Source organism: Artemia sp. Qi Xiang Cuo, chromosome 14 (assembly GCF_049724085.1).
Source record: "Artemia sp. Qi Xiang Cuo chromosome 14, ASM4972408v1, whole genome shotgun sequence".
Lineage (NCBI taxonomy): Eukaryota > Metazoa > Arthropoda > Branchiopoda > Anostraca > Artemiidae > Artemia > Artemia sp. Qi Xiang Cuo.
The window spans coordinates 70,924,223-70,951,596 of record NC_142807.1 but is presented as its reverse complement, the minus strand read 5'-3'; the positions used below and the strand labels follow the sequence as shown (position 1 = coordinate 70,951,596).

Genomic DNA, 27,374 nt, shown 5'->3' with positions numbered 1-27,374 from the left:
TGGACCTTTCAACTACGTTGAACAAAATGATTATCTCAAAACTTTGATTGAGTGTGTTTTGGGAAATGGTGGGCGTGGCAGAAAGGGATTGAAGGTCTAGTTGCCCTTCAATCCCTCTCTACAATTATGAAGAGCACGAACCCTTTCAATTTCCAATCAAATGAACCCTTTTTGAAGTTTCTACGGCAACACTTTCCATAAAAACCTTATATGCCCCCAGGGGATAACTTACAATCCTTACCCTGAGGGCTGTGAGGGGGGGGGGGTCATCCACAAAGATCTAATTTCCGGACCTTTCAAGTACATTGAACAAATTGGCTATCTCAAAATTTTGATTGGATGTGTTTGGGGAAATGATGGGCCTGAGAGAGGGGTTAGTTGCCCTCCAATCGCTTTCGACTTTTAAAATTTCCAATTGAATGAGCCCTTTTTGAAGTTTTTACAACAATATTTTCTTCAAAAGCATAATATGCTCTCACGGCATAGCTTCCAACTCTTGTTCTGACGGTCTTTGGGAAGTTGTCCTCCTCCAAGACACAATTTCTAGAATTTTGAACTATGTTGAACAAGAGGAATGACTCAAAATTTTGATTGGATGTGTTGTGGGAAATGGTATGCGTGGGGGGGGGGATTTCAGCCTCCAATCACTTTCGACTATTAAAAAGGGCACTAGCCCTTTCAATTTCCAATCGAATGTGCCCTTTCTGAAGTTTCTACGACAACACTGTCTATAAAAACCTTATATGCCCCCAAGGCATAACTTACAACCCTTGCCCAGAAGGTTGTGTGTGGGGGGGGGGGTGTCATCCTCAAAGACCTAATTTCCAGAACTTAAAACTACATTGAACAAAATGGCTATCTCAAAATTTTGATTGGGGAAATGGTGGGCGTGAGGGGCGGATTAGTTGCCTTCCAATCACTTAAAGGGCACTAGCCCTTTCAATTTCCAATCGAATGAGCCCTTTTTTGAACTTTTTACGCCAACACTTTTTATAAAAACCTTATATGCCCCCAGGGCATAACTTCCCCTGAGGACTGTGGGGAGGGGGGGGGGAGGAGGAGTTGTCATCCTCAAACACCTAATTTTAACTTTCAACTACGTTGAACAAAATCTCTGTATCAAAATTTTTATCGGATGTGTTTGGGGAAATGGCGGGCGTGAGAGGGGGGTTAGTTGCTCTCCGATGAATTTCGACTATTAAAAAGGGCACTAGCCCCTTGAATTTCCAATTGAATGAGCACTTTTTGAAATCTCTAGGACAACGGTTTCTATAAAAAACCTCATATGCCCCCAGGGCATAACTTACAACCATTGCCCTGAGGGCTGTGGAGGGAGTGTCCTCCTCAAAGACATAATTTCCAGATATTTCAACTACGTTGAACAAAATGGCTATCTCGAAATTTTGATTGGATGTGTTTGGGGAAATGGTGGGCATGGAAGGGGTGTTAGTTACCTTCCAATCACTTTCGGCTATTGAAAAGAGACCTTCCAATTTCCAATCGAATGAGCCCTTTTCGAAGTTTCTACAACAACTCCTTCTTTACGAAGTGCCCTGGTCTAAAAGAAATAAATAATACATTGTGCCAACATCGCTCTTAACTTAGGCAGCGCTATTGCGCTGCGTATGTTTATCCAATCTAAAATACCAAGGACATAAAAAATAAAACTAGGTAAACTTGCTCCTAAGATTCATTTGTACCAATTTTGGCGCGAAAATTCAAACACTTCTTTTTATGGTGTTTTGTATTTTATATGATTGTTTTAACAGTCTTGATCCTAGTATCATATTCTTAAGATAATCTGTTGCAACCTTAAACACAATTTTTCTGTCTCAATTTTTACATAGATTCCATATATCTATAAATTAATAATTTTTTGGCCTCATTTATGAAAAGTAATTGCGTTATGCATGTAAAGGAGATTATCCACGAGCTAGCTAGCACGGCTGGCTTAGCTTTTCATCTGATATTTGAGACTAGTGGAAAGGTATCAGGGCAAGATCAAGGCACCTAGTGGGAAGTTTTTCTTGTTGGTAGCTTTTAGCGCCAAATTAAAATTATTACACTCGTGGCTTTAAGACAACAAATTCTACTACTTTCTTATTTTGTAAATCGATAACTTCATGAAATGAATAGCATTTTTGAAGACCTGGCAAAATCATAATTGCGATCCTATATGCCAGTTTATTGAGACAAGTTGATTAGGGCAATGGAAGCCTTCTCAATTTTCAAATAGCTTACTCTCTCAGTTGATATTAGCGGTAATTTTATTCCCTCTTATGAACCACCTTCGCTATCCGTTGGATATTCGCATCTGATACTTTTTCCGGGCTGCAGCGGTAGCTAGCAACTTAGCAAGAGACGATCACGCCCCATAGTAAAAACTAAAGTAACCCATAACTCCTGAAAAAAAATTCAGATCAAAACAAGAAGTACACTATTGGAACCGCCTTACGGCATACGGCATCTTTTTTTCTTTCTTTTTTTTTTTTTCTCCTCAGCTAGCTGGGCACTGGAAAATCATAGAGAGCTAAATAATAGCTCATTTTAAAGGAAATTGCTACATCTAGTTCCTTTTGTAATTAAATATAAAATATTTTTTAACATCGTTACGCTAAGACACGACTTATCATTCAGTTCTTGGATAAGACTACCGATAAACAATACATACACAAACAAATCTTCCGTTTCCAGTTTCATCTGTAGAGTTTCAAAATCTGGCCTGCTGTTAATTGTTCCATTATCACCCCAGATAGCTTTCACGATTCCTTCAAGTCTTTCTTGAACCTTCCTCAGGTCTCCCTCTGGGTTCAGTACATAAAACGCCTTTGGGGGATTGCAACCAACAGCTGTTCCATTCAGTTTTAGGGCTTTTATTCGTTCAGCTTTATGTCGATCTAGCAACATTTTCAAAATGCTTAAAGATGGTACACGAGTTACTGACTGGTTCTTCAGACATTCAAGAGACTCCCAGGGCAAACCTTGCATGACCTGAAAAGATACAATTATTTATAGTGTTTAAAGAGAGGGTTTATTCATTGAGCGTTATATTTGTAGCAATCCCGTTCAAGTTAGGTATATACAGGGACAACCTTTAAGAGAATTATTTGAAAGAAACTACGTTTTCTAAAGAGTTAAAGAGGCTGAGTCACAAGTTCAAACCTTAAAACGTACAGGGATTAGGAGGAACAGTTGGGAGGCTGCCGCCTCCCCCCCCGCTTTTGCAGCCTCTTTTGTTAAGATTTTTTAAGTCCTGTAGCCTGCAATCAGTTGGTCATACCAACACGAATGAAACTGTTTCAATGGCATTTTTTTTTAATCTTCAGAGAATTTAGTAATGACAACTCAGTCTGTTACAGTTATAACTACAAACTTGTCTCTGTGCCAGGTATAGTTATGTATTCAGTGTGATTAGGTATGATGGGAAAATAGATGAACCTGAACCTACCTGAACCTAAACTGCTTGTTTATGCTGATCCCTTCTTCTGTTCCCTGTTTTTTCTGTTCAAAATTGTTAAGTTCATCACATTATAGCTTGTTATCGGTTAGGGGAAAATCTCCTGTAAAAAATCCAGCAAACAGTCTCAGTACTGTTTCTAATCAAAGAGATGCAATAGGATGTTCTTACGGTAAAAAATGCAAGCAGACTTCGTTCGGGTTGCAAAGCATTTCTTTGCAAGGGAAAAAGCGGAGGTTGAGGGGGGGGGGGGGCGGTAGACCCCCAAAATAAAAATCTTAACAAAAGAGGCTGCAAAAGCGGGGGGTTTGGGGGGCGGCAGCCTCCCAACTGTACCTCCTAATCCCTGTACGTTTTAAGGTTCGAACTTATGACTTAGCCTCTTTAACCCTTTCGAAAACGTAGTTTTTTTCAAATAGTTTCTGCACGTTTTTGTACAGTTTATTACTTATTATTGCTTGACTAACTGTTAGCTGATCATGTCAGGACTTAAAGTTGGGGGGCTGCCGCCCCCCAAACCCCCAGCTTTTGAAGATTCTTGTGATAAGGCTTTTAATTCCTAAATACTCAAATCAAATGCACAGTAAGATTTTCTTTTTTCAACTTTTCTTCGAGCATGCGGGTATCTCTGACTATCTTTATTTTCATTGGCTCGGCAACAGAAGAAACCCAATGGTTTTTTTTTGTCAAAGTCTCTGCAATCTATTTTCGACGCAAGCAAATACAAAGTAAGATTTTTGTTTCTTGTCAAAAATAAATTATGGGGAGTAGATAGAATTTTTGGAAGCTTGCAGTTGGTCTTGTCAGGAAAGGAGGATTATTTTTATCTAATTTATTAATGAGATACTATGCTTTTAGAAATTTAAAAAATTAACATAGGCTCTTATAGGAAAACGAGGTTTTTCGTAAATGTAAATTCGGGGGATAATTTTTTCGGTCTGAAAATATCAAAAGGCCCTAATAGGTCGAATTCCGGTTTGAATGAGTCCTCATCACCCGGATCCGTTGCCAACTGGGGCCTGTAGGCGTGGCTGATAAAAAAAAAAATAATTTGATGAACATTAAGTGGCTATATTTGGTTTTTGGAAAACAGGGAAGGAGTAATCGGATTGAGCTGAAATTTTGAGGATAAGCTCCCAGGCCCTAGGAAAGCTTATCCTCTAAATTTCAGCCAGATCGGACAACGTTAAAGGGGGTCTGTGGTGGGAGGGTCGAAACTTCCGGCCCCCTTTTCCCCATGAAGATAAATTCGGAGGGGGGTGAAATTTTGCATGTTTCTTAGTTTGAGCTTAGGCTACAAAATGCGATCACTACCGTCTCTCTGCGACTGCTAGGACCGGAAATCGCTAAATATTGCGGTGGGTCGCCTCTTTAAAGAAGCACAAGTGTGCCTCCTTGATTATACGGGATTTCGAAAGGTGGGCGATGGAGGAAGGGGCTTTCTGTCCTACTTTATACATTTCTCGAATTACACGATTCTTCCGTTATCCATAATTTTATTTAATTAATTTTTGTCAGATTTTGCCAAACTTATACCCCCCCCCCCAAAAAAAAAAACAAAACAAAAACAAACAAACGTAAATGTCCGATACAAAGTTTACAGCTTGTCCCCTGAAAAGTGGCCACTAGCCTCTCCCTACTTTTGAAAATAGGCCTTGTCAGAGATTAGCCCATTAGTCTTGACTAAGCAGCATGCGAGGTGTCTTCTATGTATTATTTATTTGTATTTCCGCCTCCAGCTACTCCTTCCAGAATGGATGATCTAAGAAACTTGGGCAGGGTTGGAAATCAAAATCCCTTGTTGATTTTAAACGATCGAAAGTGATCAGTCGGTAATCAGCTCTTGTATCTTTTTAGCCCTCGGGCACTTGATACAAACAAGTCCAAATTGTGGACTGAGTCGATACAAAACTTGCTAAGTTCTGCAAATCGTGGCAAACACAGACAAATCCTTGACTCGTTAAGGAAACAAGCCAATTCTGGACTCAGTGCAACAATGAGGTAAAACCGATGGCACATTGTCCTAGTATTGCTAATGAGAGAAAAAAAAATATAGCAAAAACAACAACGACCAAATTATTTTACGGTAAATTGTCCGGATACGGGGCCATATGCCTACCATTCTAAATTGAATTGGAGTGGGGATCGGGATGTTGGAGGGACGCTGGTCCACTTTGGTTCTATCGGATGCGGGGCAATATGCCTACCATTCTACATAGAATTGGAGTGGGGGCGGGGATGTTGGAGGGAAGCTGGTCCACTTTGGCTCTATAATCAGTCAGATTAAAAATCCTTGCGTGATTACAGTTCAAAATGGATACAATACGCCAATCTTCTACTAAAAGTTTGCAGCAAGAAGAGGAGGGACATTGGAAGGGCCAGAGGCCAACTTTGTGCCTCAACATTGAATTTCCATATTTAAACAAGGTGCTAACAATTCCGTTTGAAATGTGGTGGACATATCTATATTGATAAAGATACTTCCCCCAGGGGTTTTTAAACCCCTGGCTCTTTTCGGTTGAGCAGGTTTCAAAGTCTTAAAAATCAAGGATTTCCAAAGTTAGGACTTTGAACCATTATACCCTTTGGATTGTCAAGTTCACCTGTCTAGCATTTCATGGAAAAGTCTCCTTGGGTTTAGAATCTTGCCTATCAAATTTCAAACGAATGCCAGCATTTCCAATTTTTCTGTCACTTCCCTGGTAAAGTGAATCACTGATCAATCAATCAGCTGCCAATGCCAGGAAAATCACTCACCTATTTTTCAGGTCCAAGCGCAAATGAAAATAGTTCTCATGGCTTCGGCAGCCCTTCTATCATCTGTAGTATTTTTTTGCGAGTTTTAAGTTTAATTTGGTCAGTCATTTTAACTTACGGTTGTTTTAGGCTTCCTTTACTTTTCATCGTTATATCTGGTATCTTTAAATTTATTGTTGAAATTTTTTCCAATTTCTGTTCATTGGCTAATTTCTGCTAGATTTGAGCTGCACTAATTATAAGACTTTATATGTACTCTATTCTCCGCTTTTTCTTTAATTTGACTCTTTACTTATCTTTTAAAATATTTTTATAAAGTAAATGCAAATTTCATGTGGGGTGTTTATAATATAAAATTCTTATAATATGAATAGTTCACTACTTCCTCTGATATCTGAGTTCAACCGTATCTTCGGGGATAGAGGAAGTTATCTAAATATGGTAAGAAAAAACTTATCAAAGAGAAAAAAAACACCTAAAATTCTCTAACAGTTCATGGCTACGTACTGTTGGTAAGGAGCGACTCCGACAAGCAGTAACCGAAATTCTGAAAAAAAGGACTTGTAATAACAATTAATACATCAAAAGAATAATCCTTTAATTTTGAACCCAAATATATAAAATTAATTATCTTAATGTTGTCCATCAGAAGCTACAAGTCTGGCAAAATTTGCCTGATTTTCATAGAAGAAAGGAACCCCCACCCAAAAAGGTAAGTAACGTCAATGAAATATCCAATGTTAGATTCAGTATATCAGAGAATCCTGCTGTAGAGGTTTGAAAGTCCAACGTAAAAAAAAGTAGAATGCATTTTGTCCCAGAAGAAAGATCATCGGTGAAAGTTAGATAATTTGTTGTTGTTTTTTTGTTTTTTTTTACAGGGGGGAACCGTATCAAACAAATGGTCCTAGAAAATTGGAAGAGAGCAAATTTGAACGGAAATTGAAAATTCCAGTGACCTTTCTAAGTTACCAAAAAGATTGTGTCACCGGGGAAGTGGCCTTTGTTCCATTTTTGTGGAACACCCAAAACCATAATCCCTAATCTGATATCCAATCCCTCTTGATTCTTTGGAAATTTTTGACCTACGTCTTTATTATTGGTGCTTGGGGTGAGCGGTAATAGTGTCCCTAAAATCATTAAAAATCTTTCTCTACGCAGCGTTAAATAATAAATTTACATTTCGACCGTCACAGATTTAGAAAAGGCGAGGCGGAGCCTCACCAGGAAATTTCTTGGGGGGGGGGTTGATTTCTCATTTCCTATATATAGAAAAGATGAGGGTTTTTCGATGAGGAATGTAGGCAGAAAAGGGAAGAGGTAATTAGAGTTTTCAGGCTATTTAAAGCAATAGACCCATTGGATCGGGAAACGAATTTGCGCAGGCTAGCTGAATATAGAAAATTAAGGTCAAATTATAATAGGGTTAAAAGAGTTAAAAAGAGAGATAGGCAGATGAAAATTAATGAGGAATTTAAGAGAGCTTATAGTGTGAATAATCCTAGAGAGTTTTGGTCGGTAGTTAAATGCTCGATCCAGGGCCCGGGAATAAGAGGAGACGTCCCAGCAGTTGAGATGTGGCCAGATTATTTTGAGAAGAGTGAGTCAGGATATTTTAGGGCGAATGAGTCGAATGGTTCAAAGGATAGAGATTTAGGTCTAGGGACGATAACATACCCTTTAAGACAGAATGATTACGATTTAGTTAGGCCTGTGTCTCAACAAGAAATTGGGGATCAGTTGAAAAAGATGAATGGTTATTCGTGTCCAGGAACAGATGGTATATCTTCAAAGGTCCTGAGGTTGGGAAGGACAATTTTAATGCCCATGTTGGCCGCAATTTTCTCGTTTGTAGTAGAGAAAGCTTGTTGGCCTCACTCATGGGACATTTCTGTAGCAGTGCCTCTTTTTAAGAAAGGCAATAGGAAGTTACACGAAAACTTTAGGTCTATCTTTCTGGGAAATATGGTAAGTAAATTGTTTTGTAAGGTTCTGGAATTTAGGCTAAGAGATTGGTAAAATAAGGAGGAATTACTTAGCCCGATGCAAGCGGGAATCAGATCGACATTCACCACTGTTGACCATGTTTTTACTTTGGATGTGTTGAGAAGGAAATATGCTAGAGGGAAAACTGGTCTGCTATTCGTAGCCTTTTTAGACCTGAAAAGTGCTTTTGATTCGATAAATAGGAGGTTGTTAATTGAAAGTCTGTTAGAAATAGGCTTGCCGTCGTGCTTTGTAGCAATAATAGCAGATATGTATCGGAGGGTGAAATTTGTTGTGAAGGTTATGGGAATTTTTTCTACGCTGGTTACGTCCCATGTGGGTGTGAAACAAGAATCTACTTTATCTCCTAAGCTTTTCTCCTTGTTTGTTAATGATTTAGATAGTTTTATAAAAAGTAATGGAGCCCCTTATGTATCTTTGGATTGATTTCGGCTATCATGCATGTTATTCGCGGATGACATAGCTCTAGTGGCGGATAGTAGAGATAACCTTCAGAAACAATAAGATGTAATAAAAAATTATTAGAAAAAAAGGACTTTAGAGTTGAACGCTAAGAAGTCAGTAGTTTTAGTATTTAGAAGTAAAGGAGATGTTGATTCAGAGGTTCATTTTAATTTTGGAGGAAAGGTGTTAGAGGATAAAGAAGAATTTGTTTATTTGGGTGTTAAAGTTTAGGCCATTAAGGGGGATGTCTAGGCATGTAGGAATTAGAAAAGAGTTTTCCAGACAAAAGTGGCTTCTAGTCTACATTGGGGCCCTGAGGTTTGGGGTTTTGCTAAAGCAGCTAAGCTAGAAGTAGTTCAGCTAAGATATTTTAAGAGAATTTTAGGCTTGATAGATTTATTTAGTTCAGTGGTACTGAAAGGAGATTTGGGGCTTTTCACTTTAAGAAGTGTTAGATCGGTTAGAATGGTAAAATTCTGGGAGAAGATAATTAGGCTACCCAGAGTTCGGCTTCGTAAGTCAGCTTATTTAGAGAGCTTGAAGGACGGTAGACATAACTCATGGCCAAATCAGGTCAAGAAAATACTGGACCTTTGTGGCCTTTCGGAGGTTTGGACTGAAGGAAAAAGCTCTATGGGTGAAAGCATTTCAGCATGGAGGGAAATCCAGCAAACTCTGACTTACTAAAAAATCAAAGGGCAATAAGAAGGACCAATCTATGTTTTTAAGGTTTTAAATCGAAGGTAAAGTCTGTTGGGGGGGAGGTTTGTTTTTGATTTTGGATGAACAGAGAGAATTTCAAGAATTTCTTGTTGGTAAGAGGATATAGTTTGGATCTAGTGAGATAAGGAAATTTTGGGGGAAGTTTAGGCTGGCGGCTGGCCCTTATTTTTGCCCAATGTGTGGATGTGTGAATAATAACTTATTTCATTTTTCATCCGAGTGTGAAGAGCTGTCTGAGTTGCGGAATGAATATTTTGGACGAGTTTCTTGGAGCGAATACTAGTTAATTGAGTGGATGGCTGAGAGGAACGCATGTGCTATTAAACAGTTGTGTAAGTTTCTTCGTTTAGGGATTAAACATAGGGAATCATGTTTGAGGGGATAGCTTGTTACGGTTTTAGGATTTGAATTTTATTATGATTGGTGTTTGTTGGTTAAAATATTGAACCTTGGTGTTTCTTTTTTTTTGTCATTTTATTGTTCTTTTTTTTAATTATTATCTAAAGTTGTATTTTGTTCCTGAGCTTTGTTTGTAGACTGTATTATGTGTTGCGGCCAAAGATGGCCCAAAGACTTTTTGCAATAAATCTTATCTTATCTTATATATACATATATACAATATTCCAATCTATTTAAACATATGTATACAATGTATTTAAATATCAGAGAACCCACTCTACAGTTTTACTGCCCCATCTGAGCAAACGTGGAATTTTGCATTTTTTCGAGAAGCCAGATCAGGGATTCATGTTTATCTGGTTTTGATTTTGTTTCTTTCCCCAAGAGCGACCGCATCAAGCCATTAGTCCTAGAAATCGGAAGACAGCTCATTCCATTGGAAATCAGAAATTATGGTGCTTCCTTGATTAACCAAAAGGATTACGCCATAACAAAGTGGTGACACAGCATTCGCACGGGATTCTGACTAATGGACAATTTTTCTGGGCTTGGTATGTTTTGATGGGCGTCTTTGGGCTGAAAAACCTCTTCCTATCTAATTTAGCTATTATGGGTTGCCTCCCCGTAGTAGAATAATATTTGTAGGCATGAATATATAATTAGTAGGAGGTAATAGACTTGAGACTGCCTGTGCAGGACTTCGACTCTTGTTGATAGATGAGCTTCGCCAAGTGCTGAAAACCATGTTTTGACCAAGATGGACCCAGGAATGCACACAGCCTTCATTCATACTGGAGGTCCCAGGGACTTCTTGCTTCCCGGTTCTAAGCCGGCTTAAGCACTTCGGTGTAGACTCGAGAAGACATGTGATCCCCGTCCTGCACTGGTATCCGGGATCATTGCTTTTCCTGAGGCGAAAATAATTTCAATGATTTAAAGAACATGAAAATTGGAACTTGGAATGTTACGACATTAAAAAATGACCATCGTATTGATATTTCGACAGACGAATTCAGACGATTCGAACTGGATTTATTAGGAATTTCAGAAACTCATATCCCAGGGTAGGAAGCATGAAATTAGGTGATACAGAATTTGTTTACTCAGGCAGGAAGGATGGGGTACATAGACAGGAAGTAGGGATCATGATGAATAAGGAAGCTGCTAATTCTTGTTTAGGCTGGGATGGTATTAATAATAGAATACTAATTGCTCATTTTAGGACTAGAAAGTTCAGGGTATCAGTTATAGTAGTATACGCCCCTGTAGAACCGACTGACGGAGATACTAGTGACTCAGATGAAGTTTACTTACAGTTATAGGAGCAAACAGACAGGGTCCCAGGTAGAAATATGATGTTATTACTGGGAGATTTTAACGCCCAGGTTGGTAGAAATAGTGATAGATGGTATCCCCGCCTAGGTAAATTTGGTGTAGGAAAAGAAAGCAGTAATGAATGTAGACTTTTGCAATTTTGAAAGTATAACAATCTAGTTATAACCAACACAGTGTTCAATCATGAAATGGCTAATAAGTTAATTCGGCATTTATGTGGTAGCAAGACAGATAACCTTATTGATTAATTTATAGTAAACCGAAGACTGGCAGGATCAATACAAGATTCTAGGGTATACATGAGTGCCGTTATTGATGTTAAAAGTAAAGATCACCATCTAGTAGTGTCAAGGGTTAATTTAAAGCTGAAATATCGGAAGGGTAACTACCTCCCGGGAAGTTATGATGTTGGTAGACACCAGGATGAGAATTTGAGAGAGACTTTCCAAGAACAGATGAATAATAAACTTGAGAGTTTAAAATTTGATACTGTCGAAGATGGTTGGAACAATTTTAGAAAAATAATTTGTGAAGTTGCTGAAGGTTTGTTAGGAAAGAAAGCTAGAACTGCAGCTAAGAATATTAGTGAAAAATCTTTATGTTTAATAGAAAGGAAAAACGACTTGTACAAGAATTATCTGAGTTATAGATCGTATGAAAACAAAAGAAATATAAAGAAAGTGGAGAAAGCATTAAAATATGAACTAAGGAGGTGTGAAGTGGAGGCCATGGATAAAATTGCCGAGGATCTGGAAGATGCAGCTAGACGGCATAATAGTAAAATATTGTTCTGGTATGTTAATAAATTGAGAGGGAGGCGTCAATCCGGACTTGGCACAGTTAAAGATAGGAATGGAGTGGCAATTAGCAAAAGGAAAAAACTAAAGTGAGATGGGCCGAACATTTTGGGAATTTGCTTAACCGAGATAGAGTTGCAGGAAAAAATATAGAGGAAAATGAAAAACTTTGTGATACCTTGGATGTGAAGGAAGATTTGTTTTGTGAGGAGGAATTAGCAACAGCACTAAAAGGATTAAGGAATAATAAGGCTCCAGGTGCTGAGGGTGGTAAATGAGTTTTTTTTTTAAATGGTGGCTCCGAGGTTAGAAATAAGTTACTGAAGATTATGAATATGATTTTTGAAAAAGGAGAAGTGCCTAACGATTTTAGGAAAACCTTAACTAAGCCACTTTATAAGAAAGGTGATAAAATTCAGTGTGGTAATTATCGAGGCATTAGTCTGGTCTCTGTAGGTAGTAAATTACTTAGTAATATGATACTTTTTAGACTGAGAGATGCCGTAGACAAAGTTTTAAGAGAAGAGCAGTGCGGTTTTAGAAAAGGTAGAGGATGTGTCGACCAAATTGTCACTCTTAGGCTAATAATTGAGAAGTGCCTGACTTTTCAAACACCTTTGGGCCTCAGTTTTATAGATTATGAGCAAGCGTTCGATAGAAGCTCTTCTGTTGATAGAAGAGCTTTAGTAAAGGTTTTATCCTTATATGGTATACCAGACAAATACATTAAAGTGATTAGTGCTATGTACAAGAATAACACTGCTGCGGTTAAGGTAGGAAATGAGGTTAGCACCTGGTTTTATATTAAATCAGGAGTAAAGCAGGGTTGTGTTCTATCCCCCTTTGTATGGATTATTTTGATGGACTTTGTCTTAAGGAGCACAAGAAAGGCAATGGGAGACCATGGAATCAAATGGAGAAGAAAAACTGTCCTGGACTTAGACTATGCTTATGACTTAAGCAACCTAGATGAAAGTGTGAGCAAAATGAATGAAGTTTTAGTGGTTTTGCAAGTACAGGGTGCTAGAATTGGGTTTGAAAATTAATGTTAGGAAGACTAAGTCACTAAGGCTAGGAATAAGTGAAGATGAAAAGGTGACGTTGGGTAATGAAAAGATTGATCAGGTGGGCAGCTTCACTTACCTTGGTAGTATTATTAGTAAAGATGGTGGAAGCAGTGAAGATGTTAAATGTAAAATAGCCAAGGCTCAGGGTGTTTTTTTACAGTTAAAAAAATGTTTGGAAGAATAGGAAGATAAGTCTTCAAATCAAGGTTAGAATATTAAAATCTACAGTGATGACGGTGGTCAAACATGGTTCTGAAGCATAGACGCTCCGAAAAACGGAGGAAGATTTTCCAGAGATGTTTTCCAGAGAAATCGCTTGCGAATTGTTTTTGGTACACAGCTGACTGACCGTATTTCAAACAATAGGCTATACGAAAAATGTGGTTCAATACCGCTCTCCAGGGCTGTAATGAAAGAAAGGTTGAGATGGCTAGGGCACGTTGTGCGGATGAAGGATGACATATTGCCGAGGATTGTTCTTTTCGGCCAACCATCTAGGGCTAAACGGAAAGCAGGTCGTCCCCGTCTGGCGTGGGAGGACGTCATAAAGAATGATTTAAAGGAAATGGGAACTTCGTGGGCGAGTATAAAATGAGAGGCTTTGAATAGTTTGGGGTGGAGAAGGAACGTGCGTAGCTGTAGTGGTGTCAGGCGGCTTGGTGCTGCAGTGAGTTGTTAGTAGTGGTAGTAGTAGTTCTCGCATATTATAGCACCAACCTAAAATTTTGACCAAAAGATAGCCAAGTTGTTATCTAATGAAAATTCTAAAATAGCCAGTCAATTTAACATTACTGAAAAACTATATACTAAGCTTCGCATTTTCATAGGCCGTAAAGACATGCGGTGGCGCATTTGTTCCTCAAGAGTCACATATAGTCACCATTTATACAAAATAAACGGTTAATATAGACATTTATTTTAAAGCTTCATTTAACAAAGTTGATTCAGATTATCTTTGATTAAAATCTGTATAATGAGGTGCAATTTTGAAGAAGAGTGGTTATGCAGGGGGGGGGGGAGCTGATGCCTCAAAAAACATATTTTGCACCTAAATTTTCTAATATGGCTGTCCCTCTCATATACGGAATAATTTCTGTTCGTTTTAAGTTTTAATTTTGCTCCTTACTTTCAGTTGAAAAACAAGTTTTTTTACATATAAAAATACAAAGTTCACCTTTATTTCAAACAACAAGGATTCTTGCCAAACATACCAATCACATGAATCAATTATATACATGATTATTATTTATTGAATCATAATATATTATGTCCAAGACCTGGAGTAAAAGAAAATCAGACCAAACCCAAAATAAAAAAAAAAAATAAAAAAAAATCATTTTTCCCAGATTGAAACAGGTATGCGTAAACTTGTCTTTGTACAATTTTCTTAGCCTAAGAATATGCTAAGGAAGGAGCAGAGGTAGGATCATGAAAACACTTTCTAAGTTGATATTTCAGGATCTGAACTCATTCCCGGAAGCTTCATTTAATACTCCTAGATCAACAATTTTCCAAGATCTCAAAAGTTCCTAACGATATAAATTCCAATATTATCCAGGGGCGGGGGTGGGGGCGGGTGGCAGGGAGACAAGCTAAGATCCATAGGCACTTTTAAAGGATCCAGCTACCCCACTGCGTATAGTCATAATGCAGTCCCTCGTGATTTAGCAATACTTTAGGGGATCAAATCTTCTCCTAAGTGATGTTTCTTTCCCAGCAGTTTAACACAAATTTTGTTCACTATCTGATGAGACGTTTTCTTGAACTTAGTCTCTATGTTGCAGCCGAACCATCACTATTAGGAAGTTGAGAATTTAAACACGCATGCTTAACATGAAAATCTTTACCTTATCTAAGATAAGAATCACAGGATCTCTTCTGGCTCTTTCGACCACTTTTTTGATCTTCTGATATTTCTTGAGCCAAATCTTGAGGTTTTCCGCCTGAGGCAAATGCGCTGGGTGAACTGTGCACAAGTCTTCCAGCGACATGTAAGGTAGAGAAGCAACTATAGCCTTGGCATGGTCAGGACTTATTCCTAGCTTAACTAGGTCCTCAATAGCTTCGTCAAAGTTGTTTGGTAGATTGTCTTTTGGAAGAGATCCCAGTAGAGGATGCACCCAAGATACAACATATTCCAAATCCATTGCTCGAATGAATTGCTGGTGCACATTAAAAAATCAAAACTATTTAGTCTGGGTCTGAAACTAGATTATTATCTGCACAGAAAAAGAGAACGAAAGCTCAATACCAGGCATAGTTTATCAGAGACTGTATAACTAACATTATCAAAATTTACTAGGCCATTTATATAATAAAAATAAATATATAAATAATGAATATGAACTTTAATTAATACAGTGAAAAAATATATCAAACAACTGGTGATAACGAAGTGTAAATAAGGAGCGACTCGGCCCAAAAGTAACCGAAATCTTAAAAAACACGAAATCTAGATATCAATACATACATCTTAGAATTTCGCTTTTTATGCTGATTCCAAATATATAAAGTTTATTAAGTTTAATGTTACCCATCAAAAGCTCCGAGCCCGAGAAAATTTGTCTCATTTCCGAAAAGGGGACCCCCCCCCCGTAGTAACCGAAGTAACCAAATTTCCCGGTAGAAATGTTAGATGGGGGGGATCTCTTAACATGGTTTGAAAAATATTCAGAAATTAAATAAGACAAGTTTTTCATCTGAAAGTAAGGAGCAACATTAAAACTTTTAACGAACATAAATTATTCCATATATTACGGGGACTGTCCCTTCCTCAGTCCTCACTCTTTAAGCTATAGTTTGACTTTCGTCCTGATTCTTAGGAAAGACTACTGAAATACAAGGGCCGTTGATTTTGAATGAGAATTATTTTTAAAGAACTTTTAAGACTTTAGCGTAAAGAGCGAGGGTTTATGAAGGGGCAGTCCCCCTAATATACCGAATAATTTCTGTTACGTTTGAAGTTTCAATATTACTCTTTAATTTCATTTGAAAGAAGTTATTTTTTTATTTATTACAACAATAAAAAACAAAATATTTTAAGGAAGAACGAAGTAAATTAGAATCAGCAGAAGAAAAAAATCTGAATTTAATTAGTGATCATCGCCAAAGCAGCTCTGGGTTTTATTATTCTTTTTGATAAAGTTTTCATTTAATCTTTTCATTATACTTTTCTTTTTGTGGTGGAATATTTTTAACTTGTTAAGCAAGGGATCTTTTTTATTTCGTTGCAAAGAAGATATAACGTAGTTTAAAAACAGAATAATACAAACAGGAGTAATATATTAGAAATGTAAAAAGTTTTTAATTTCAAAACGTACAAAAAACAAAAAAAAAATATGAAAAGTGTATTATAAACTAATAAATAAGTTTCTGGTACCAGTTAAAATTGGAATTGTTTAAAACTAAAAATTAAAGCTTAGCGTGGTCAAAACTTAAAACTTACTGCGATAGAAATTGATAAGCCTTATGTCAGCTATAGTTCGCGAGAGAAGCACAGGTATAGCGACCAATAAAGACCAAAAAGTACCCACCAAATGAAACCACCACTTAGACAATAAGTTATACTTAATAGACAGTTTTAGTTGTACTTTTTAGGGCTATTATGAAAAACAGAGATGGCTAGGCCACACTTTACTGATGAAGGGTGGCAGGTTGCCAAATACTGCGCTTTTTGGTCATCCATCAGAAGCCAAAATGAAAAGTAGTCCGTCCTCAATGGTCAAAAGGGAGGATTTAGGAGAAATTAAATCTTCAAGGGAACGGGGATGGCTAGAAGAACAAGATGGCTAGGCCACACTTTAGGCATGCAGGGTGGCAGGTTGCCAAATATTGTGCTTTTTGGTCATCCATTAGAAGTCAAATGAAGATCAGGCCGTCCCCAAGGGTCAAAGGGGAGGATTTAGGAAAAAGTAGATCTTGAAGGAAGGGGGATGGCTAGAAGAACAAGATGGCTAGGCCACACTTTATGGATGAAGGATGGCAGGTTGCCAAATATTCTGCTTTTTGATTATCCATCAGAGGCCAAATGAAAAGCAGGCCGTCCCCAATGATCAAAAGGGAGGATTTAGGAGAAATTGGATCTTCAAGGGAGGGGGGTAGCTAGAGGAACAAGATGGCTAGGCCACGCTTTATGGATGAAGGCTGGTAGACTGCCAAAGATTCTGCTTTTTGATCATCCATCAGAGGTCAAATGAAAAGCAGGCCGTCCTCAATGGTCAAAAGGGAGGATTTACGAGAAATTGGATTTTCAAGGGAAGGGGGATGGCTAGAAGAACAAGATGGCTAGGCCACGCTTTACAGATGAAGGGCGGCAGGTTGCTAAAGATTCTGCTTTTCGATAATCCATCACAGGCCAAATGAAAAGCACGCCGTCCCCAATGGTCAAAAGGGAGGATTTAAGAGAAACTGGATCTTGAAAGGAAGGGGGATGGCTAGAAGAACAAGATGACTAGGCCACACTTTACGGAAGAAGGGTGGCAGGTTGCCAAATGTTGTGCTTTTTGGTCATCCATCAGAAGTCAAATGAAAAGCAGACCGTCCCCAAGGGTCAAAAGGGAGGATTTAAAAGAAATTGGATCTTCAAGTGAAGGGGAAAATAGTGAAGCTTTAACAGTTTGCGATGGAGAAAGAGCGCGTGCAGTTGTGTTGTTTGTAGTAGTATTACTGTGACGCTTAGATATACAGAGTGAAAAGAAGGAAATGGGTGAAGTTGAAGCATGGCAGGATGATAGAATTTTAAAATATTTTCTCCCTGAAATCAGGAACACATCAATTTATTCTATATTGATGACCTTGGTGAAATAATAAGAAAAACCAGAGAAAAGCGGCACCTCTATCAGATTTCATGATAGCTCATCTTTCGAAGTCAGTTTAGCCCCTTATTCCTGATCATTTATTAGCTTTATTATTTTTTCGCCTAAAGATGGTAAACACAAGGGCCATTGAATTGGAATGAAAAGTATTTTTTATAAGGATATTAAGACTTTAGCGTGAAGAGGGAGAGTTGAGGAAGGGTGCAGCCCCCTCACATAGGGAATAGCTTCTGTTTGTTTTAAATTTCAATATTGCACCTTACTTTCAGCTGAAAAAACTTGTTCTTTTCATTTAAAGTTAAGAGATTATCAGGATTGATTAAATGATAGGGGAAAACATGGACCGATTTCACTGCTTCCTGTTGTATCTAGGCTCTTTAAAACAATTTAATTACAAATCCATTAAGTAGTCACTTCAATCAATTCTAGACAATTATGTCTCATCAATTGGGTTTCCATCACCTGATGGGAAAGTACAATTTTGTTTTATCAACTATTCTGTATGATTGTTTAGGTATTTTTTTTAAGGTTAAACCAGTTTCTTGTACATATTATGAAAAATTTTGCAACAGTGGATAATATATTTTGTTAATAAAATTGGAAAATGTAGGGGGTGCAGAATAGACCATTGAAGGTAACTTCCTCGTTTCTGTCAAATCATACAAAATAATTGAAATTTGGAAATATGAAATTCAAAAAGAAAAATTAATTCTGGCATTTCACAGGGATCCATCTTAGGTCCACTGTTGCTTCTTACGGAGGTAAATTGTTATAATGACATTACTCAAGACTTCGCGGCTTACCCAGAGAACCAAGAATCAAGGCAGAAGCCAACTTTGCTTAGTTCTGTGATTGGCATATGATCAACTACAGCTGCTGCAGCATAAAATGAAGTAGATTAACTTTGCTCGGGCAATGTCAAGCGCTGCATCAACCTTTGATTGGCTTCACCGGCAAAAATTTTTCAAAACATAATGCTTTGGTTTTGTTTCTTCGACGTCAATTTGACGCAATAGTTTTCAGCCCCTTAACAATTTTAAAGTGTTTTTTTTTTCAATATGATTTGTTTCTATTACAATAAAAAAAAAACTTATAGACAACTTTAAATACACTGTTTCTTCTTAAGAAAAATGTTTTTCTATAATACGTGACATTCAATCAATGTACTTACTTTTATACTACAGCATTTTTACAAGATATACCTATATTTCTTTGCCTCAAAATATAAAAGCTAACTTAATCTATGCTGTTATTTCTAAAATAACAACATCGACAAGGTTAGCCTTTCTTACTTTGGCTCAAAACGCAACATCTACTATCTCCGTATGATAATTTGATGGTAAAAACAATCTGATTATATGTCTATTACCAAGTGACTGCAATCTAAGCATTTTACTGATAATTGCAAAACTATGCCATTACTTTACATTGTCATTTATAATCGTTGTGTAACCTACTGCAAGAACACACATTTTCGCACTCTTAAATGTAAAACAGACGAAAAAAGAGTATATCAATAGCACAAGTTTTAACCCCTCACCTCCTAAACGGTGAAAATGCTCTGAGATTCTGATGACGATTCACTCTTTGGAGTAGAGATGGATATTAATTTACCTGATCCTCATTTGCATATTAAAAACTAATTTAATGATTTTATGATTTTTTTTCAAACAAAACAATAAGCTAAAAAATGAGCAAATTTTTCGCTACTGGAAAAAAAATAGTAAAAAAGTGGAACATACAGACATTTCAGTAAGACCATCACCAAGCCGTCTTCATTCCGTCACAGCAAGAATACTTCAAAGCAAATTGAAAAAATAAAAATATGAAGAAAAGGAACATAAAAAATTAAAGAAGACAACTGAATAAAACAAAGTAGGCACGGATGCAACAAGTAATTAGAAAAGAGAAAAGCTTTAAAGTAGACAAAAATCAAATAAGAAACAACAAATTAAAAGAGCCTTCCTCTCACCTGAAAAACAAAAAGATGACTAGATTAAGAGGAAATAAAAAAAAGTGGCATTTAAAAATTCAATAGCGAATTAATTCTTTTCTTGTCAAATATATGTCCTTTTACTGATTTTTTCACTGGCAAAAGAAACTTCAATAGCCTTATCTATACTGAAAGATAATTTTTTAGGGGAGGATTATTCCAATCAAAATGTACAAACGATACCACTAGAATAACTTATCACCTGCATTTGTTTGTGATGCTCATGGCGCTTCTGCCAGTACAATGCTTTGTCATCTCTAAAGTTTCTGTTTGCATGATTATGATCTTGAATGAGTTCGTTTAACATTGCCATAATACCAATAGTGCCGTCCCTGGAAGGGCTGCTTTTAAATGGGGTTATATGAGCAAATAATGGCTCCTGAAAACATGAAAAAGATGGCTCTTAAAACAACAATTTTTATTTTGACCTATTTTTAGAGCAATTCTACAATATCTTTTATTATCCTTCTTCAAAGATCTCCTTTTTTGCAAAATAAAACAAAAAGAAATAACAATGCTATTTAGTCCGTTAGCTTAGTCTAGGCATTAAATTGCTTTACAAACAATTTATGAAGAAAAAACTTTCCAAAAAAGAGGTTTTTCAAAGATAGTAAAGAGCAACGTTTAACTTAAGAAGAGCGGAAATATAGTCCTATAATCATTCAAACTTAATACAACCAGAAAATACTGTCCAAAATAAATGAAACCAAAAACGAGCAGAAATAATAACGAATAATCAAACATAAAGATAACGGATACTGATATAGATGAATAAATAAATCTTAAAACAAGTAAAATTTTAAATTGATCGCTTAAGTGAAACTTAAAACGAACAAAATTTACTACCAACAGGATTTTCGCTTCTACCCCTTTCCCCTTCCCTAACCGTAAAAGTTCTAAGTCCTAATACACCTATTACTACAACTACTACTAACGACTCAGCGTAACATCAAGCCACCTGAGGCCAACACAGCTACGCACACTTCTCCTACATCGTAATCTATCCAAAGCCCTCTTAAAACCCTCTCGAGAAGTTCCCATTTCCCTTAAATATGTGTTTACGACATCCTCCCACCCCAACCCTGGACAACCTGCTTTCCATTTAGACATAAATGGTTGGCCGAAAAGGAAAATCTTCGGCAATCCACTTGCATTTTACTGAAAACTATGTGAATTTTGAAGAGTATGTTTTAAATTCCAAAACATCGACAAAAAATAACAAAAAAGACCTATAGTAAACAAGATGACTACAGACTAATGATGAAATTAAACTGAATATTTAATATATAACGATATTAATTACTAAATATCTGAACAATTCAAGACTTTATTTAAATTTGTTTTTTTTTTAATGCTATAACTATTACTTTGAGGTTTGTAATATATTTTGTCTCCAGTGAAGTGGAAATGGCACAATAGGCTTTAGAACTTTCATGGTTAGGAAAGGGGAGCCGTAGCCAAAGTCCTGTTTTTTTGTTGGTGTTTTTTTTTGTAATTTTTGTTCGTTTTAAGTTTGACTTGAGTATTCAATTTATTTTTTACTCGATTTAAGATTTTTTTCATCTATATCGTTTTCTTTGTTTTACATGAATATTTATTTTAATTTCTGTTCGTTTTGGATTTCATTTATTCCTTGATAGTAAGTTATATTCGTTTTAGGTTTGAATTAATATAGGATTTTATTTCTATCCGTTTTAAGTTTTATATGACTTTAATTTTCTTTGAGAAACTTCTTTTTCGGACAATTCAAAAAAAAATTCTGTTTGTTTTTAATTACCAAAGTTTAGCTATATTGGGTATTTCTTCATTTTTCAGGTCTTCGGCTTAAGGACCAAAATATCTGATTCTAATTTAGATTTTTGAGATACATAAGGTGATTTGAGCTTTGACTGTTATTGTATTCAATATAATTATCTTATAAGTTTTATTTAATTTGCAATCAAGGTTTGGAACGGTTCTTGAACTAAGATTAAATAAAAAAGCACGTTCTTCTATTGAGAGCAAGGAGCAACATTAAACTCAAAATGAACAGAAATTATTCCGCACATGAGAGGGGCTTGCTCCTCCTGAAGCCCTAATTCTTTACGCTGGAGATTTTGTCCTTTAAAGGGCTTCTTTTTCCAATTAACCGGTCCTTGTGCATCAGGAGCCACTCTTAAAGAATTGGGACAATAAGTCAAACTTTACCATAACAAGAGAGAGGTCGAGGAGCGGGCAGCTCCAGGGGCAAATCTACAGCATTTTTATTGGGGGGGGGGAGAGGGGTCCATGGGGGGGCAAGAGGGGTCCATATCTGGATAGTCAAAGGTTATGGGATGTATAACATTTTTTTCTCCACATTATTGGGAGGCAACTGCCCCCTCTTGCCACCCCCAAACGACTCCCCTGGGCAGCTTCCCTCATACAAGGAGGCTCTTTACTTTCAGTTGAAAAAACATGTTTTTAAATTTAATTTCTAATCGTTTTTTAAAGAAAAAATACATTCAAAATACTCAAAAAACCAACAGAGAAAAATCTCAATAAAAAAAAAAAAAAAAAAAAAAAAAAAAAAAAAAAAAAAAAAAACGAGACTGCGGCCAGTGGAAAGAAAAGACGAAAAATGTAAAACAATGCGGGTATTTCGCTTATATCAAAACATGGCGTCTTCAGCAAAAGCCAAACAAAACAAGAACAAGATAAAAAACCAAAATACAACTAAAAACCAATAAAACCACCACCAAAAAAATATACAATTGGCACAAAATTACTCCACACAAGGAGAAGCAGCTATTAGAGTTACTTCAGTGAGAACACCAAAGCAACTGAGATAAGAAAAAAACTCACGAATGAAAGTTTTTGAATGAAATACTTTCATTCAAAATACTCACAAGCAAATCCCTGAAATAACTACATCAAACATTAAATATTAAATACTTGTTAAGGTGATATTATTAAAATGTCGAGCCAACTAAGGGACAAATGATTTACGATATCTCTCGGCACTAGAGGCTGGGTAAGTAATTAATTGTGGACATTCCTTTTTTATTTGTCAGAGTCTGGTGACTGGTCCTTCAATAGGGGGGCTCTCAAGGTTGGGTAATAAACCATGGTGAGTTGGGGAGTTCAAACAACTTAGTCAAAATCGATATGTCAATTCATGTCTACAACTATCAAGTGAATCCAAGTTGGGTTGTTTCAGTGCATCATCATATGTTGAGTAATTGTGTCCAAGTATAATTTTAAAGATCTTTTTAGTATCATCTCAAGTCTATCTGATGGATCCTTTGTCGACCCTGGATACCAAGCTGGACATGTAAACTCAAGAGAAGGTCTAAAGTAGCTGCAGTATACAGACTTTAAAATCTCAGTTGGCATACCAAATCACATCCGGCTGGAAAATGAACGTAAAAGTGAGGCTGCTTTTTTAGTCAATTAGTCACCGTTCGTGTTCCGTCTTAAATCTTTATCCAAGGGTATTCTATGTGTTCTAACTGTTTTCTTTTTCGGCAGTAGGGAATAATGAGAAGAGCAGCTGTCGACCTTTTAAGAAGTATTAAATAAAAAAAAAGTTTTTTTTTTTTTTTAAATTAAAGTAAGGAGCAACATCAAAACTCAAAACGAACAGAAACAGGTTGCCCCCCACCCCCCTCGATACCTTGCTCTTTATTATAAAGCTTTTAACACTTTTAACAAAGCCTCCCATTCTAATTAAACAACCCTTGAGCTTCAGGAGTCGTTCTTAAAAAATTGGGACAAACAGTCAAACTTTAGCTTAAAGAGCAAGGTATTAAGGAAGGGGGCAACTCCTTCATATACGGAATAATTTTTGTTCGTTTTGGGTTCTAATGTTGTTGCTTACTTTTAGTTAAAAAAAAAAAAATTTATTTAATTTATGATCGTTTCTCAAATAATACCGGTAAATCTAGCCATGAAAATAATGCCTTTAAATCTGGCCATGAAAAATTCCCTCCCCTCACGGCATACTACTCCGTCAAAATTTCCTCCAAGTTAGATACTTCCCCTCCCCCGTAAGTTTCCTACGGACAATTCCATCCTCGGTGAAAATCCCCCTTCGTAAAATTTCTTGCGGACGATTCAGCCTGAAAAGTTCTTCTTAGCATAGTTTTATTTGAAAAAGACTTTAGTTTTTAATCGTTTTCCCGATCACTCCGGATATCCCCCCTTCCGTGGAAACTTTTTCCCGGAAATCCAAACAGGCTGAAAATAGCTCCCGGATAATTACCCCAGAACATATCTAAATGTAAAATTGAGTTGGCAAAGAGAAAGTAAGACAAATAAAAAGAAAAACGTAGAGGAATTCCGTCAAATCCCCCCCCCCCGTGTAAAATTTCCCCTGGAAAGCTCACCCCCGGAAGTTTGCCTTCCCATGGACCCCCCCCCCCCGAAAAAAATATCTGTATATCTACCAATAACAAATGCTATGCGTAAACAATGGGCAAATTTCATGACTTAACAGACCTTTCCCCAGGGGTTGTGGGGGTCATGTTATCCTCAAAGGCATAGTTAGTGAGCCATTTTTTCAACTATGCTGAAAAAAATGTCTGTCTCAAAATTTTGATCGGACGACTTTGAGGAAACCAGGGAGGTGGTAAAGGGACTAGTTGCCCTCCAATCTTTTTGGTCACATAAAAAGGGCGCTAGATCTTTAATTTCCGCTCGAACGAGTCCTTTCCCGATATTCTAGGACTATTGGTTCGATAAGATCACCCCATGAGGAAAACAAACAAACAAGCGAATAAACACGCATCCGTAATCTGTCTTTTGGCAAAATATACAAAATTCCACATTTTCGCAGATGGGAGCTTGAAACTTTTACAATAGGATTCACGGATACGCTGAATCTGATGGTGCAATTTTCATTTTCCAAGGAATTAAGATTCCTTGACTATTAGGGAGTGTTTCTTCCAGTTCTCGGAAATCAGACAAATTTTCAAAGCTTTAGATGGGTAGCACTCAACTTGATGAATCTTACACATTTGGAATCAGCATAATAAGGTGATATATATATATATATATATATATATATATATATATATATATATATATATATATATATATATATATATATATATATATATATATATATATATATATATATATATATATATATATATATATATATATATATATATATATATATATATATATATATATATATATATATATATATATATATATATATATATATATATATATATATATATATATCAAAATTCCATTTTTTAGAGTTTCGGTTACTATTGAGTGGCGTCGGTCCTTACTCACAGTTCGTTACCGCGAACTGTTTGAAAGTCATAGAAAAGTTTCGCTCACCGTCAGTTTTACCAGTCGTAATTCAGCTTTTATATCACTAAAAATTCTGTCAATTCAGACTGCGCGGTAGTCGGGGGGCTTAGTCGCAGTGATAAGACAGTTAAGTCATCAGTAAATTTAAAACGCTCACGAGTTGCTGTTAAAATACAGTCGAAAACAATAAGAAATGAAAGTGGGCCTAAATTAGTCCCTAGTGGCGAACCGCAAAAAAAATCTTTTAAAAAGAAAACTAGCAAGCATACGTACAGAAAATGGACGGGTACCTATAACCTTAGCCAGGGGTGTCCTGAGGCTCATTTTATTGGGGGGCGATCTTCGTAGATTTCACCGAATCGCTACCTGATTTATGCCGAATTTTCTGCAAAAATCATGAATTTTGCTAAATTTCGGCCGATTTGCAAAATTTCTGCCGAAATTTTCACCTTCGACGAAAATTCTGCCGAATTCCAAAAAAGTTGGGGGGGGGGGGGCACGCCACGCTCCCCCCCCCCTCGGGACGCCCCTGACCTTAGCTTCTTCCACTACTACATATTCGTTAAAACTGTCAAAAATCTTAACTATGTCAGCAAATAATGCATCAACATAAGCCCCATCATTTTCTAAATGTTTAGATGGTATCAAACAATGCAACCAAATAATCTCGGAGAACTGACAGTCAAACTTCTAATTGAATATGCATCATTCCTGGCTAAACCTTTGGCGTCCGTAATAAATCAGGGCTTCAGAGATCAAATCTTCCCTCAAGTATGGAAGAGAGAATATGTCCGGGTTACACCTAAGGTTAAGGACCCAAAATCATGTGAACAACTCCGTCCAAGTTCAATAGCTCTGGATCTCGCCAAGGTCACCGAATCTTTTATATACGTGAACTCCTGGCGCAGATCAACCCTTCACTAGACCCTTTCCAGTATGGCTGTTTGAAAGGAAGTAGCCCTACCCATTACCATTATCATACCCATTATCTGTACTTCTCTATCACCTGATAACTGAATGGCTAGACAGGGGAAACACCATAGTTGACCTTCTGGTTACTGATTACAGTAAAGCATTCGATTTAATCCGCCATATCACTGCTGTACAAAACTTGAAACAAATGGGGGGCTATAAAACAGGCCTTGCCGTTGATAGTCGATTTCTTCAGAAGCCGTCAACAGTGTGTCTATGCGCTTTTTACCCGAGATCTCAACTCCGAATGGACTGAAAGAAACGTGTGGTGCTCCTCAAGGTAGAAAGCTGGCTGCCTTACTATTCTTGGCTATGATCAACTACGTTCTCGTTGACTTTGATAAACGCTTTAGATACGTAGATAATCTGTCCGCCTTGCACACATTTCTCATGGATAAATCCTAAGCAATATCCCAGTTTCAAGGTGAATTGAAAGACATTTTCACTTAGCAGTGGCGGAAAAATGGACTTCAAATTAACGTCAATAAAGCTTAAGTGATGCGTCTTAATCCGCTAAAAAAGGGACTTAACTTGTCCTGAACCCTGGTTCCCTACCACTTCAAGTGCAATTATTCTTTGTGTGAATTTCAGTGCTGACTGTTCTTTCAGGTACCATGTTTCTAAACTTGTGAAAATAAGCAATTATGCTTTGTGATCACTGACTACACTCCGACGACTAGGCTTCCCAGTGAATCAGTTACGACTAGGGTATATCTACTATACAGTCCCTTGCTAGAATAAGCATGCCCTATTTGGGGACCAGAGGCGCAAAACATTGAATACTTAAGTGACGATCTTGAGGCTGTCGAAAAACGAGCGATAATAACCCCAAATATGACATGTATACAACTGCAACTGCAATGTTGAAAATACCAACGCCAAGAGAACGGAGATTCCATCTCATGTGCAAATTTGGACAGTCACTCCTAGCTAGTAAAAACACAGGATGTTGTTGCCTCCTCTTGCTGCCCCAAAAGCCAATACTCGACACACGAACAAGTTCAAGCCAATAAGATACAGAACGAATTGATTCAGTAATTCTTTTATTCCGTTTTATATAAGTCTCATTAATCTTGCTTAGTTTTTTCTTCTTTTTTTCCTGTGTTGTAAAAGATAGCGTTGTTTAATCGAAATTTTAGCCAATGCCACTATAACTGTTTTAAATAAATGAATCTTGAATAGTAATAGTGCCCGGGTTTTAAATCCAAATTGTCGGGAATCTATGTTATCTTTAATGTCCTGAAATAAACATTCAAGAATAAAACTTTCGAACACTTTCAAAAGAGCCGGTGTTTTCGAAATCGGCCTTATATCAGTAATATC

General features: G+C 36.9%; 1 protein-coding gene across 1 annotated transcript in view; it reads right to left on the bottom strand.

Annotated features, from left to right (window-relative positions):
• Positions 1-27,374, bottom strand: part of Sse (extra spindle pole bodies like 1, separase) — a 125,464-nt gene that overhangs the window by 13,602 nt on the left and 84,488 nt on the right. Inside the window, exons 5-7 of the mRNA XM_089100139.1 lie at positions 19,996-20,172; positions 14,834-15,148; positions 2,672-2,991 (exon numbers count right to left, since the gene is read on the bottom strand). Coding sequence (XP_088956265.1) covers positions 2,672-2,991; positions 14,834-15,148; positions 19,996-20,172 — 812 coding nt within the window. The remainder of the gene's footprint in view (positions 1-2,671; positions 2,992-14,833; positions 15,149-19,995; positions 20,173-27,374) is intronic.